Raw genomic sequence first — 15,682 nt, 5'->3', positions numbered from 1 at the left:
ATACATATTAAAGCATGATTGGTACAAAGGACTATTGGTACATTCTCTTTTGTATACTTATAATAAAAAGACTTTGTAGAGCTTGATTTTGTCGGAAACAATCGGTACAAAGCAAATTGAACACATGGATATTGCGGGTGAACAATCCCATAACGGTCTTTCTCTAATTTTCTTAAACCCAAAAAGACGACTGAAACCTTCACAAGATCCTATCTATCAACAAATACATATAAACAAATAAACTTAACATGGAACTTAAGCTTCCTATTCTAATGCAATAATACTCCTAAACTATTTGAAATACATATAAACAAATAAACTACTTAATTTAGTTCTATATAATTTTTCATGACATGTTTTCCTTCAACAACCCGATCCACCATGTCATCTAGATAAATTTCATCATTCTTCCCTTTAATCCTGATGTGTGCCTCCAAGATATTTATGTAGAAACTTTGTTGAAAAAAATAGAGTTTTATTCAAGATTGTACAGTGACGAACCGAACCGATTCCAACATCAGTACCGGTATATTTGTTATTATCGGGAACCGATACCGGTATTCGTTTTTATGTTTTTTATGGACATCAATACTGGTATTGTTAATACTAAAACACGTACCCGTATTCATTTTTTATGATTCCCAACATGGTTATAAAACAAGGTCTCAAAGGCCAAGTAATAGCTACAAGGTAGGTTGCCCATGCCCGTGTACTCTTCGCCTAGGCCGAGTACTCCCAGAATACTCTCTGCCTAGACCGAGTACTTCCCGAGTACTCTCAACGACGACTAGAGAGCGCCTAGCGACTTTTGCGACCATGGTTCCCAATGTAAAACACGTGTATTTGTGCATATCGTTTACTTTGAACTGAATGCACATCATAGCAGTACTGTTACGAACTGAATTGATATCAACCGAATTCCCGTCACATCACGTGCGAGATATATAAATTTAGAACCCTGATGAATAGTAACACAAGATTTTATTTTATTATGTTAATTGTTTTGTATTGCAATATCACCCAATTTACTATAATAATAAATGATTTTAACTTATTTTTAGTTTTTATTTAATTTGATTTTTTATCCAATAACAGCGTCCATTATCTTTTTTTTAGTATCTTTTTTTAGTATGAATACACCACTGTGTTTGAACTTTTTTTTCTAGATGTTCCTGTATGAATTTTGTTGGAAAAAGGTTTTATATAAAAGAGTATCGTGACAAATCAAACCTATACCGACATCGTTACAGGTATTGTTATTATTAGACACGGATTTATGGTTTTCTTATCGACATTGGTACCAGTATTGTAATCAACGGAATGGAACCAGTATTCGTTTTTCTATTTTTAGTGTAAAACACATTCTTCTGCACCTATCATGACTTTAAACCTAGTGTCAGTACCACACACACTAATATCGTCATGAACTCAATCGATACCGGCCAAATTCCTGCCACATCGCGCAGGGAAATCTCGCTAGTTCAAATAAAAGACCCACTTTAGACCTAAATATATAAAAAAAACATAATAAAACAAAACTACTCACCGTCTTCCTCTTGTCCCGCCTACCGATGTGCCCAAAGGTGCTCGGTCAAATTATGTCGAAGAGTGTGATGAGCTTCCATGTCACTTAACCATTATAAGAGTTCAACAAAATTGTCCACAGGGCCATGTGATGTTAGTGCCAGCAAATCCTTATCCTCATCATTATCACAGTTTGATACGACGTAACCTTCGTCCTCAACGATCATTCTGTGTAGTATTATCACTACAAGAACAGGGCACCTTTAGCGGCGACGGCTGTCGCCGGTATTGACCGCTTTTGTCGCCGCTATTGACTATTAGCGGCGACATGTCGCCGGTAAAGCATCGCCGGTATTGCTCGGACGCTATTGACTGACTGTCGCCGGTAGGGCTGTAAATGAACCGAACGAACACGAACAAAGCCTTATTCGTGTTCGTTCCTTAAGGAAATAAATGTGTTCACGAACAGTTCATGAACACTTACCGAACGAGATTTTATGTTCGTGTTCGTTCATTAAGGAAATGAGAGTGTTCGCGAACGGTTCACGAACACAAACGAACACAAATAAATTTGGCGAACGCAGCGAAGTATAAAGATAGATGGCCCAGAGAGTAGCACTCGAACTTGAATCCCTTATTGTGGAACGGAGGTTGATCGTATTCGCCGATGTAAATAATGAGAAATGAAAGGGAAATGATGCATAAACAAGATGAAAATGGGTTTACTAGTTTAATTGTTAGGGTAATAAAATAAATAAAAGTTTAATAATATAAAAAGTACAAACAAAATATAAGAAAGTACAAAGATCTTCAATTAAAACACAAATATACGAAAATAAACGAATGCAAATCAACGAATGTTCACGAACACGTTCACGAACACCTTACCGAACGTTCACGAACACAATCGAACGAACGAGACCTCTGTTCATGTTCGTTCATTTAACTAATCGAACGAAATTTCTTGTTCATGTTCGTTCGTTTATTAAACGAACGAACATAAACGAACTTCCCGCCGAACGGTTCACGAACTGTTCGCTGAACGTTCGGTTCGTTTACAGCCCTAGTCGCCGGTATTGATAGCTGTCGCCGGTATTGATGCTGCACTTTTAGCGACGACAGATATCGTCGCTAACAGTGTCGCCGGTGTTGACTTTCGTCGGTAAAGGGTGAAGAGCAATAGCGGCGACACATGTCGCCGCTAAAAGTCTATTTTTTTTTTAATACAGCAGCTGTATATACAGCTGCCCAGCCAGTTTTACGGCCGAAAAAACAAAACCTGCCTATTTTCAAACAACGCAAGCATACGCAATGAACATAATCAACATATACTAAAGGTAATATAATTAAAAACTACGTTTAAGTCGTACATTATATCCTACAACGTTTAATTAAATCCAAAGCATACATTAAAAACAAGTCACTCATCGTTATCGTTATCGTTGGGTTCATCGTCGGATTCATTATCGAATAAGTTGTCAGAATCGTAGCCTTTTGACTTTCCTTTTCCTTTTCCTTGTGAAGCAAGATAGTTGTTAAGTTGGTTCAAAAATGACGGGGTTTGGAACAAGCTGTTAACAAAATCCTACAATAATAGATAGCAAAACGTATATTAGCATATTAATTAACGCTACCAACATATATTTAACAAGGAAACATGCGTTCGTTTGTCATTTTTTAAATTGCGCAGTTTACCTCGGAAAAGGGTTCTTGCGTCCGAGCTTGCGAAGACGACATGTTAGATGACGAGTGCGAGGACGTGTTGGAAGAAGGTTTAGGCCCCATCCCGCGGTACCATCCTCGCCGCTCACCCAACGCTTCCTGATACGGGGCAATTGGCGGACCCTCACCGCTCCATTGACTTGTGGCCTGTTGTATGTTCCGCTGTATTTTACGAAGATGATTAAATATATGTGTGTGTATATATATATATATTTGTTATAGAAAATAATACTTAAAAGAAATACTTACGTAATTTTGTTCAGCAACCGGATCAACCCAATTCCCTTGATTGTCCGTGTGGGTTTTAGCATACGTAGGTACCCAATCCATATGATAACCGAATCCTTCTTAAACAAACAATCATGTAATACACATTCACATCCTAAATGAGATAAAGTATTCAAAAAGCAGTCCCAAGATAAACGGGGACAACCCGAAATTAATTTCTAAATCAATTTCGGGCGGGTATTTCTAAGCTCGCTATGTTTAAAATGATTAATTCAAACACGGGTACAATTTTTTAAGCTTGTTATGTTCTTAATGATTGTTTTAAATTTTGGGCGGAATGTTATGTTTTAAATCATGATTTCAATTTCGATTGGGTGTTTTCTTAGCTCGTTATGTTTGAAATGATGATTTCATACATACTAACATACACAATTTACATACCTAAACTAAAAATTATACAATTTCTAAACTTAAAAAAAAACGAACCATTATACAATTTACATACACATTTTTCAAATACACCTACATTATACAATGTAAACATACTAACAATTATACAAACATACATACATTCATTCATACACTTACATACCCACATACAACTTAAACTAAAAATTATACAATTTACATACTAACAATAATACAAACATACATACTAACATACTAAACTAAAAATTATACATTTTCTAAACTTTAAAAAAAAAAAACTAACCATTATACAATTTACATACACATTTTTCAAATACACCTACATTATACAATTTACATACTAACAATTATACAAACTTACATACATTCATTCATACACTTTACATACTAACAATCATACAAACATACATACTAACATACACAATTTACATACCAAAACTAAAAATTATAGAATTTCTAAACTTTAAAAAAAAACTAACCATTATACAATTTACATACACATTTTTCAAATACACCTACATTATACAATTTACATACTAACAATTATACAAACTTACATACATTCATTCATACACTTTACATACTAACAATCATACCAACATACAAACATACATACTAACATACACAATTTACATAACAAAACTAAAAATTATAGAATTTCTAAACTTAAAACAAAAAAAATAAAAAATAAAAAAAAACTAACCGGTTTTTGAGGTGGTGACCGGAGAAGAGATGGTGGTGACCGGAGAAGAGATGGCGGTGACCGGAGTTTCTTCCACAAACACAAAAATACACAAAAAATAGCAAAAATTAAAGCCTATAACGCGTATGTAACAAATGTAGAGAAGAAATGTAGCATAAAGCAAGTAAAACTAACCGATTGGGCCAAAATTCGGGTGTCTCCGGCGGTGGAAGGAAGAAATTTGGGGGGAAAAGTGAAGAGGAAAGAGGGAAACTCGCTGATAAAGGTGTTTTACGAATCGACTTTTAGCGGAGACGCCTCGTCGCCGGTATTGACCATTCGTCGCCGCTATTGGTTTAACCAGGATAAGATTTGTGTGGCTAGGGTTTAATGTGGGACACAGACTTTTAGCGGAGACAGTTGTCGCCGCTAATACCCTACTTTACGTCGCCGGTATTGCCTTTTAAGTCCCCAACCGTTAGATCAGGATTTTGATCAACGGCTGGGGTTTGGTCTCAGGGTGTGTGACACGGATCGACCAATAGCGGCGACATTAGGACCGTCGCCGCTAATGGTGTCGCCGCTAAAAGCCTCCCTTTCTTGTAGTGTATGCACGTGTAGATTATATCGGATATAACTCTTGGCTTCCAAATACTTGTTGGACCTTGTATAACGTGTCATCAAGCCTGGAGGATACTGAACACCCTTTCCACATACTTTCTTGCTGACTCGTGTTTTTTTTAATAACTTCATTATATCCTTGGGTGTATTCCATGTCGTTCATCATAAAAATGCAAGGCGGCACAAAGCCGTCTAAGATGTCGTAGAATATCGGTGACTGGTTTATGACGTTGTTGTCATTGTTTGAGATGACAACTCCAAAAAAAGCATGTCAAATTCAAAGGTCACATGATGCTATTGCCTCGAGCATTATGGTGGGAAATCTGCGATCACCACGGGTAAACTGGCCGTGCCATGCAGCAGGGCATTTTTTCGGTCCAATGCATACAATTACTGCTACCAAGGAAACCTGGAAAGCCGTGTCGGCTTTAATGAGCCTCTAACGACCATTGCATGTCGGTTGCATTAAGATTCCTCATGTACTCGTTAGAATATATTTCAATAATATATTTGCAAAAATACCTTAAACATTCCAAACATTCGGAATTAAAAATAGCATCGTTTTGCCAATGAATGCATATGAATGCATCTGTACGTTATGTAAATTACGAATACCTTTCAGATAGACCGTTTATAATTCTGATGAAAAGTGGATGCGTCATCCAAAGACGACGTCTAAATCTGACTTAATCAAACACAAGTTGCAGGGCAAAGCAGTCATTCCATAGACACGAGTCTCCTTCCACTCGAATCCTATTTAGTTCTTTGTGCTTCCTCCTTTTTCATTGTCAGGAACTTGAGCTTGCTTCGACGGCCATCGAATCAAATATTGACAAGCACATTTGTTCGACGCCATCGGACAACAATAAGTCGACCATGACAACTTGTATGAATTGATTATTAAGAAGATTGACATCACTAGTAATGACGGGAAGGTAGGGGTGTGCGTAGGTCGGTTTGGGTTGGTTTTAACCCCAAACCTTAACCATAACCACAATGTCAGTTAATGGATAACCATAACCATAACCGATCGGTTATGGTGTTTTTGGTTTATCGGTTTTGAAGGTTATAACGGTTCGGTTATGGGTGGTTAACCATTAGTTTTGGCCTAGCTACAAATAGCTCATTTTTTAACACAAAATAAATTGTTATTACATATTTCTATATATTATCATATTACATAGTATTAAAATACATATAATCTATAATATTAATATCGATTATTACCGAATATTCAAACAAAGTGGCATGATATATTGCATAAATTCATATAAACATTCAACCAAAATGATATGTAATAACCCATAACTACTAAAAATGTTTAACAAAAACATCAAATATTAAAAAATGGTGAAAAGTCCTAAACCCGACAAACATTTTACTACATGTCGGTTCGGTTCAGTTATGATGGGTATGGAAACATTGATAACCATAACCGACCCGCTACTTTCGGTTTTCAGAAAAAACATTAAACGAACCATTGGTTTTTGATTTGGTTCGGTTTTGTCGGTTACTTCGGTTATGAGTCGGTTAATTCGGTTTTTTACACACCCCTATGGGAAGGTAATGTAGTGTTGGAGATTAAGCGGACTATTCGTCATTGGTAGTATCCGTTGCAAAAATATTACGTGTAGGCGGGTGTTGCACGGTTTGTCGCTTGAGCTCTTTGTGATTGAAATGGAATTTGAAATTGGAAAATGATTGAGAGTGTTTGTGTTAGATGTGTAATGTAAATGAGTGTATATATAGTGGATATGTTGGTGTAAAATTAATTATTTTAATTTAAAAAATACATAGCCATTGGGGTTTTCTTTCAAAGAATTGTTCAACGGTCCAACGGGACCCACCCTTGCAATTCCAAACCAGACCATTGCAGGGGACCGGCTTCGTTCCAAACTGCCAAGTCACCATGCTCCATTGCAGCTGTCTGCTTTTGTGCTCGTCCGTTTTTTAAACTAACGCACTGGATCGATGCGTTGGAGATGCTCTTAAGGGAGACGATTAGGTAGGCTTTTTTGTTTTATTATTGGAGTAAATACGTAATGTCTGATTTAAAAAAGATAAAATTGCCATTTAAATAGTTAATTAACTAATTTTTACACCGTAGTTAGTCTATCCATTATATCATATATGATGGGTAGACTAGAATTTTTGTAGGAATACGTAAACAAATTAAAATAGAAACACGAGTAGAATTCATATAATATTATACATATTAATTTGAACTCTTGATAAATAGTGTTCACTTAAGATGTAATTAAAAACAAAACAATAGTATTCACTCAAAATTTACACAGTGAAAAAATTCCATCCAACAATATATTTATTAAACTTAAAAAATATATTATTTAAAGGAGATAGGTAAAATATATTTACGTAAGACTTTCAGAAATATCTTATTTAAAAGAGATAGGTAAAATATATTTACGTAAGACTTTCAGATGTTGTTTTATTTGATTTTCACATTGCTAAAATTACTTCTTGAATATAGAAAACAAACAAATAGATTCTGGTATAAGTTTTACTGAAAACATCATTTTACTTAAGGCGTGGTATTTTTAATATTGTAAGTATTATTGGAACCGGTTTTGACCGAACATCAGTATTATTATCTGTAATATTGGAACCAATAAGATATTCTATATATGTCTTTAACCCATTTAATTTTTCTCTTATAACTTGCATCCGTTAACTTTTTGATATAGATGAATACGTAGGTGTGTTTACTTTTTCCCCTCAACAATCCGATTGATATTTGTATTCACAATGGAGTCTTTTTGTTATCGTAGCCATATAAGTGCCGGTACTGTGACGAACTGAATGGATTCCCACCGAACAACATCGGTACCGTTTTCGATATCGTAACTGGAACTGTATTCGTTATTATAGTTTTTGATCGATGTAAAGCACATATGGACATGGTCTCGGAATCTCATGAATTTATTTTTAGGGTATTCCATATTAGTTGCTCTAGCGAGTGTTGATGCTACAATAATCTGAACTGATACCAGTCAAATCCTGCCACGTAACACAGTAGAATCCCACTAGTTACTATAAAAACATAATCAATCATATATGTATAACACCAAATGAGTACTTTAGTGATCTTTTCTCACTATTTTAACACATTCTCATCCCTTTCCGGTGGATGACGAACCTAAACCTTGTTATACAAACCTACTAGCGAGTGCGGAATCCAAGCTAGCAAGCAAACCGAGTTAGTAACAAGTAGAGAAACAAACACACAAGTTCACCGATTAACACAACTTGTATTAATGCAATGAGGGTTCGGTTACAAGCTCAATGTTTACAGAAATGTTCTATAAACTCTCAAAGTGTGTGTGTGAGTTCCGGACAGAATGCTCTCAAGAAGACTCTCTATCTCTCGGTATCTTTCTGTCTGTATGTCTGCTGAACTCAACACATTGCATGGGTATATATACCCAAACACAGCAGGTCTGCTCGAAGGATCCGATAGATGGTCCGAAGGATCATCTATCGATCACAACATGTTCGAAAGATGAGCATTGACCTCGAAGGATGATCCTTCGAGGTCTAATATTCGAAGCATATCTTTCGAGCACCTCGAAGGATCAACAATATCCTTCGAGGCTATCCTTCGATGCAGACAAACATATCAAACATATGCTAACTGTTGGCCAAGTCAATCCGGAGGATGGTTGACTTGGTCAACTTACAGACTACCAAGGACATCGTTTACATACAGACCGAATACAGACAAAGTACAGACACAAGTGCACCAACAAACTCCCCCTTGGCTGTAGCTTTGTCTTTATCTTCTATAGTTGTAGACTCGCCTCGAACTTCGACGGTCTTGGGTCTTCGAGTTCTCAAAACTCTGATGTCCTTTCAAGTCTTCAAAGTCGGAGGATCTTCAAGGTCTTCACGTCTTGAAAGCAGAGAGTGTATCAACAAACTACCCGTATCATGTAGGAAGTGTGTTGACAAACTCCCCCTTAACATAAGCTCCCCCTTGAGTTATGCTCGTGAAAAGACTTTATCTTTATGAAGTGAGATCCTTGTGGTGTTGATGATGGCCAGCGGCAACTCGATCATCTTCATCAGTTGAGTGCCTTCACGTCATGTCTTCATTCCAGAGCTTATCATCGACCATGTTCTCCTAGCCTTTAGAATCTGCACATGCAAGAAATCTAAACGCATAATGAGAACAACTGCTTGGAATATAGTATAAACAAATGACACACGAATGACCATGTCATAATCAAACACCGTCCGACAGTTTGAAAGTTTAATAAATTTATCAATTTTAAATTCTAACTTTCAAAAACTGCAAATTTTTGACCGTTTATGAAGATTTAGTCAATTCGGTTTTCGTTCAGGTTTCAGGTAACGAAGACTCGAGCTCCAACATCGTACGATCGAAAATAAAGCAGAAATAAAATCTTTTTGGCTTTTATAAAGTTTATATTAAAACAGATTTTAGGTGTGTTTTAATATTAAGAAAGACAACAATTTAAAATCCTTTGAGTGTTATCAAACGACATCACCGCTAATGTCGTGCTGATATGCACCAAACGACGAAACTGTTTAAAAGAAAAACAATAAAAGTTAAGCAGTAAATAAATAGATATATACAAACATTCTTTTTGCGAGTTTCGAGGGTAAGAGAATCATATCAGTGTACGGTAATGCCAAAACACTCTTGTTGTTCAGTTAGTTAACATTAAGATAAGCATCCTATAACAATTATCGGTATTGTTGTCCACTTAAGCTCAACTTATCAGATGTAATCATGTTTAGAGGATACGTTAATGTATGATTTATACTTACCGACCGGTGTTCATCCACATCACGACACATTCCCGTATCAAGGTATGCACGAGAGTTCATCTTACCGGTGAGTATACCGATTATCATCTGTTTGCCCGTATAAATTGTGAGATACTCACTTATTTTGAGTTGAAAACAAGTCCTATGTGATATAATCACTTATTGATGAGGAACTTGATTTTCGTATGCATGAGGGCACAGGTGCAAGTCCGTGAACAGGTCAGTACTTCCGTACAGCAGAGAGACGAACTTGACACCCGGATAAATGTGATATTTTATCACTTATTTGATTTGGACATGTGATTGTTTATCACTTATTGAGGTCGAATGCAGTATGTAATATGTACACGTATGTATAGTATCATGGAAGATCTAGACTTGCGTCCCCGTTATTTTTCGGTAAAAGATACAACCATGATACCCAGATGATAAGCAGCATAAAGACCGAATATCTCAGAACCTCGGCAATCTATCAAACGAAATTTCGGTACTAAGACCATATGCCAATGAATGGTTCCCACCTGGTCTTCAGTCGATTAAGATTTATATCACCCTGCACACTTTAAAATGATTGTGAGCCTACCGATACATCTTATATAGAGCTGCTTATCGTTTTTCATTTAAGGTTTAAAGAGGTTTGGATAGACCACTGATGTACTATCATTTTCTCTTTTGCTCGCCAGGAAACTCATTTTTGTTTTTCTATTGTTTTTGTGTTTTTGAAATTTTTCGATGTTTTTGGATTTTCTGATTTTTGGATTTACTCCCCCTAAAATCAATAAACTAAGATAAATTTAAAACACAAAGGTATTTACAAAAATGATTTTCCGATGTTGGTTTTACTCTTGCTTGACCTTAATGCCGTTTACCAATAATAAAAAGTCAAATCTTGATTTGTCAAAAGCTTTGGTAAATAAGTCGGCACGTTGGTCATCGGTGTGGACCTTAACAACATCGATTAGCCTTTTCTCAAAGCAATCCCGTATGAAGTGATATTTGATTTCGATGTGTTTGGTCTTTGAATGCTGCACAGGATTTCTAGTGATATCTAAAGCAGCAGAATTATCAACGTAAATAGGAGTAGTTAGGAATTCAAAACCGTAGTCCCGCATTTGTTGTTGGATCCAAAGAACTTGGGAGCAACAACTTGAGGCAGCAATGTATTCAGCTTCGCATGTTGATGTAGCTACACACGTCTGCTTCTTGCACTGCCATGTGACTAGGCGATTTCCTAAGAACTGACATCCAGCCGTTGTGGATTTGCCGTCGATTTTGCATCCGCCAAAATCAGAATCACTGAAAGCTACCAATTCAAAGTTATTATCCCTAGGGTACCACAGACCGGTGTCAGGGTACGCCTTCAAATAACGAAAAATCCTTTTAACAGCAGCAAGATGTGAGGCCTTCGGGTTAACTTGATATCTAGCAAGCAGGCACGTTGGGTACATTATGTCTGGCCTTGATGCTGTGAGGTACATAAGAGATCCGATCATAGCGCGATAGTTTGAGGGACTAACAGCTTCTCCCTTCAAATCTGGAGTAATTCCGTGATTAGTTGGCAATGGGGTACCAATGGGCGTTGCATCAGACATCTGGAACCGGCTCAAGATGTCACCAACATATTTAGTCTGATGGATGAATATCCCAGACTCCGTTTGTTGTACTTGTAGGCCCAAGAAGAAGGTCATTTCCCCCATAGCACTCATCTCGAATTTATCCTGCATAATGCGCTCGAATTCCCTACACAAGACATCATTAGTAGAACCAAAAATAATGTCATCAACGTATACCTGTACCAGAAGAAGATCTCCATCTTGTTCCTTGATGAAAAGAGTACAGTCGATAAGACCTCTACGAAAACCGTTCTCCAGCAGATAGTGTGACAAGGTTGCATACCAAGCTCGTGGTGCTTGATGAAGACCATAAAGAGCTTTGTTGAGCAACCAAACCCGATCGGGATGGATAGGATCTTCAAAACCTGGAGGTTGTTCGACGTACACCTCTTCTTCAACCACACCGTGTAAAAATGCACTTTTCACGTCCATCTGATAGACCTTGAATCCTTTGAAGGACGCATAGGCTAGAAAGATTCGAATTGCTTCGAGACGTGCAACAGGTGCATAGACTTCGTTGTAGTCGATCCCTTCAATCTGACGAAAACCTTGAACGACTAAACGAGCTTTGTTTCGGATAACAACTCCGCGGTCATCCTTTTTGCATTTGAAAACCCAACGGGTACCAATCTTCTTATATCCAGCAGGTTTCTCTACTAGTTTCCAGACACCAAGCTTCTGGAATTGTTGCAGTTCTTCCTGCATTGCTTCAACCCAAGCATTATCTTTCAAGGCTTCTTTCCACGTTCTTGGTTCTTCTTGTGAGACATAACACGCGAAGGACCAATCGTTTTGTTGCCCGGATTCTCGAATAGCTGCATACAAGCCTGCATTGTTGTTGTTTCGCAACATGTTTCTTGTTTGTACGCCACTTTGCACATTTCCAATGATGTTTTGTTGAGGATGGGTATTATGAATCCTTGTTTCTGGATTATCTGGAACTGGAACATCTATACCCAGGTTGTTAAGATTAAGATCAACAACCAATTCAAGACCCGGAATTGACGAAGAGGATGATGCAGTAGTCTCAGCTGTTCTATGGGCATCCACTGGAGGAGTACTCTCTGAAGTACCATGAACTGTTGTTGTAGGAGCTTCTTGATCTGCATCTAGAAATTCATCATCCTCTGAAGATTCGTTCAACTCGTTTGCATCATGAAAATCCTCATTGTTGAGAGTATTATTGTTCACCGAAGAAGATGGTTCTTGATTAACAAGAATTGGACGAACCACCGGTGAAACTGTTGCATTGTCACTCTCGAAAAACATCCTAGCCGCAACATTTTCTTCAACGGCTTCAACATTGATCGAATTGAAAAAGTCATCATACTCAAACATCCAAGGTTGACCCGGATTTTTGACTGGCAGGGTGTGCCTTTGTACTCTGACCTCAGACCATTCCTCGACCCTTTTAGTCTCTAGATTCCAGACTCGTAAGTTAGGGGTGGCATACCCAAGAAAGTATCCATCAATTGCTCTTGCCCCAAACTTTCCATTAGGATCGATGATTGTGCATGGAGCTCCAAACGGTTCTAGATAAGACAAATCTGGTTTCCGTTTTTGAAGAAGCTCAAAGCAGGTCTTGTTGTGTCTTTTGACTGTAAGGACTCTGTTCAATGTGTAACATGCAGAGGCCACAGCTTCAGTCCAGAATGGAATGGGCAACTGTGACTCTACCAACATTGTCCTAGCAGTCTCGATCAATGTGCGGTTCTTACGTTCAGCGACACCATTCTGTTGAGGAGTATAAGCTGCACTAAACTCATGAAGAATACCCTTTGAAGTGCAGAACTCCGCCATGGAATGATTCTTAAATTCAGTACCATTGTCGCTACGTATCCGCCTAACCTTCAACTTATACAAATTCTCAATCTGAATGATTAAGTTTTTGATAATACCAAAGGTTTCACTCTTGTGTGCCATGAACGCAACCCAAGAAAATCTTGAATAATCATCAGTAACCACGAGGCAGTATTGGTCACCCCGAATACTCTTGTGCTTGACAGGACCGAACAAATCCATGTGCAAACGTTCAAGAGGAACTGCCACTGTGTTGATCTTCTTTGTAGGGTGCTTCTTCTTTGTTTGTTTTCCTTTCTGGCACGAAACACAGACGTCTTGAAGATGGAAATTTTTGAGGGGAACACCATTCACCAATTCATTTGAAACCAAATGATTCATTTTGCGTAAGTGAATGTGACCCATTCGTCTGTGCCAAGAGATAGTGTCTTTTTCTGTGGCTTTTGAAACGAAACAAGTTGCTTGTGCAGACGTAGTAATAGCTTGGCTCATGTCAAGGACGTACAAATCATTTATCCTTGGAGCCGACAAGAGAATCCATTCTTTTGGAATTTTGACGCCGGGTTTCAGCACATAACATCCATTAGCATCAAAGTGTACTGAGAACTGCTTGTCACAGATTTGAGAAACACTAAGAAGATTGTGATCAAGTTGTTGCACAAAATTGATCTTGTCAAAGCTGACAATCCCGTTAGATATCCTTCCTTCACCCGTAATGTATCCACCTTTATCTCCAGCAAAAGCAACATAACCTCCTCTAATAGATTTAACGTCGTAGAGAAGCTTCATGTCGCCTGTCATGTGCCTGGATGCCCCACTATCAACAATCCAATGACTACTGATAGTTCCTCCTGAAGCACCCTGCACATGAACTCAAATGAATTAGTTGGAGATGGGGACCCAAGCCATTGTGGTCTTGGGTCTTCCATTTTCATCAATGACAATAACTTCTTGTCTTTGATGGTTGGTGAATTGTGATGGTCCCCCTGATTTAACAACCGTTTTTGGTTTCCAAGTCTGTTTGGTTTCACCAGTGTTTTTCTTTAAAAGTTTAACTTCTTGATGATTTGAAGTTTTAGAATTGTCTGGTTTTGCAACAACAGATTGTTTTTGAACCACATCGGTTTTAATCGCTTTTTCAATCTTTTTGACCTGTTGGCGTTTCTGTTTCTTTTCCCTTTCTTTTACAAGGCGGGGATCTTGTTTTGTGGAAACAGTTGGCTTACGGTCAGTTTTGCCACGGGGATCATCAACCTTTCCTTTTTGTTTATGAAGATATGGACAATTACGAATAATATGTCCAATGGTTCCACATTCAAAACATGATCTTCGTTCTACAAACCCCGAAGTATCATGTGATCGCTTAGCCGATGATGTTGAACTTTGTGAACCCGAGGTACTAGGTTTTGAACTACTTGGTTCATTTCTTTTCTCGACAATAGCTTTCTTGACAAAATCTAAGTTAGATTGATTTTCAAACTTTTCAATTTTGTCCGTTCCCGTCGATTTCACAAAGTTAACCTTTTTCTTCTTCTTTTGGTTCGGCTTCTTGTTAGCTTGAGCCGGTGTTTTACCTTTGGGTTTGATGTGATTTTGCTGTGTTGGCACTGTTGGTAATTTCTTGTTACCAAATTGTTTTCGAATTTCAGCCTTTGGAATAGGAGGACACTGTGTAACTGTAACTTTAGGTCCTGCCTTTCCCAAGAACTTACTCGTCGAATTCTCAAAGACTTTGCAGATTAAGGATTGATTAACATTCTTAATGGGAAAATCTTTGTCTGAGTAAATTCTATCATCACCAACTAGAGTGTACAGCAAATTCACACTCTCCGGCTCTTCTGCAGATGAGGACTCAGTTGCAATAGTCTTAGCGGGTTGTACAGGGGGATCACATAGAATGTGATTCTCAAGAGGTATGTCCTCATTTTTGACTACCGCATCAGACCTTGCTGGGACAGTATCATCAGATTCATCATCAGACGAATCAGCATCCTCAATCATAACTGGAGGATCTTGATTCTGTTCAGCACTCACAAATGTATCTGCTGACACATCCGAATCTGAGGATACTTCCTTTTGGTATCCGAGTCCTGCAGCAAACTCCTTAACATCCAGAGGCACAGAAGGTTCAAAGAATACCCTGTCCTCTTCATCAGGCATGGCATCATAATTATGTCTCACTGGTGGTGGACACTTCTTGTACCCTATGCATGTGACATCTCTCTTTTCCTTCTGAACGTCAATGATGTGA

General features: G+C 37.9%; 1 protein-coding gene across 1 annotated transcript; it reads right to left on the bottom strand.

Moving 5' to 3' along the window:
* Positions 1-2,851: 2,851 nt before the first annotated feature.
* On the bottom strand, positions 2,852-7,124 carry LOC110896473. Its single transcript, XM_022143800.2, has 5 exons — positions 7,037-7,124; positions 4,607-4,675; positions 3,496-3,590; positions 3,220-3,408; positions 2,852-3,109 (listed from the first exon to the last, which is right to left on the bottom strand). Exons 1-5 carry the CDS (start codon positions 7,122-7,124, stop codon positions 2,945-2,947), a joined length of 606 nt encoding a protein of 201 aa, XP_021999492.2. The 3' UTR covers positions 2,852-2,944.
* Positions 7,125-15,682: the final 8,558 nt, after the last annotated feature.

Source organism: Helianthus annuus, chromosome 12 (assembly GCF_002127325.2).
Source record: "Helianthus annuus cultivar XRQ/B chromosome 12, HanXRQr2.0-SUNRISE, whole genome shotgun sequence".
NCBI lineage: Eukaryota > Viridiplantae > Streptophyta > Magnoliopsida > Asterales > Asteraceae > Helianthus > Helianthus annuus.
Note: the sequence above shows the minus strand (reverse complement) of the source record. Positions and strands in the feature narration are given on the sequence as shown.

Coding starts and splice junctions, on each gene's coding strand:
- LOC110896473 (XM_022143800.2), bottom strand. CDS start 7,124: ATGGAGCATGGTGACTTGGCAGTTTGGAACGAAGCCGGTCCCCTGCAA. Junction 3,591..4,606: donor GGTCACCACCTCAAAAACCG/GTTAGTTTTTTT, acceptor TTGTTTAAGAAG/GATTCGGTTATCATATGGAT. Junction 3,110..3,219: donor CGCAAGAACCCTTTTCCGAG/GTAAACTGCGCA, acceptor CTATTATTGTAG/GATTTTGTTAACAGCTTGTT.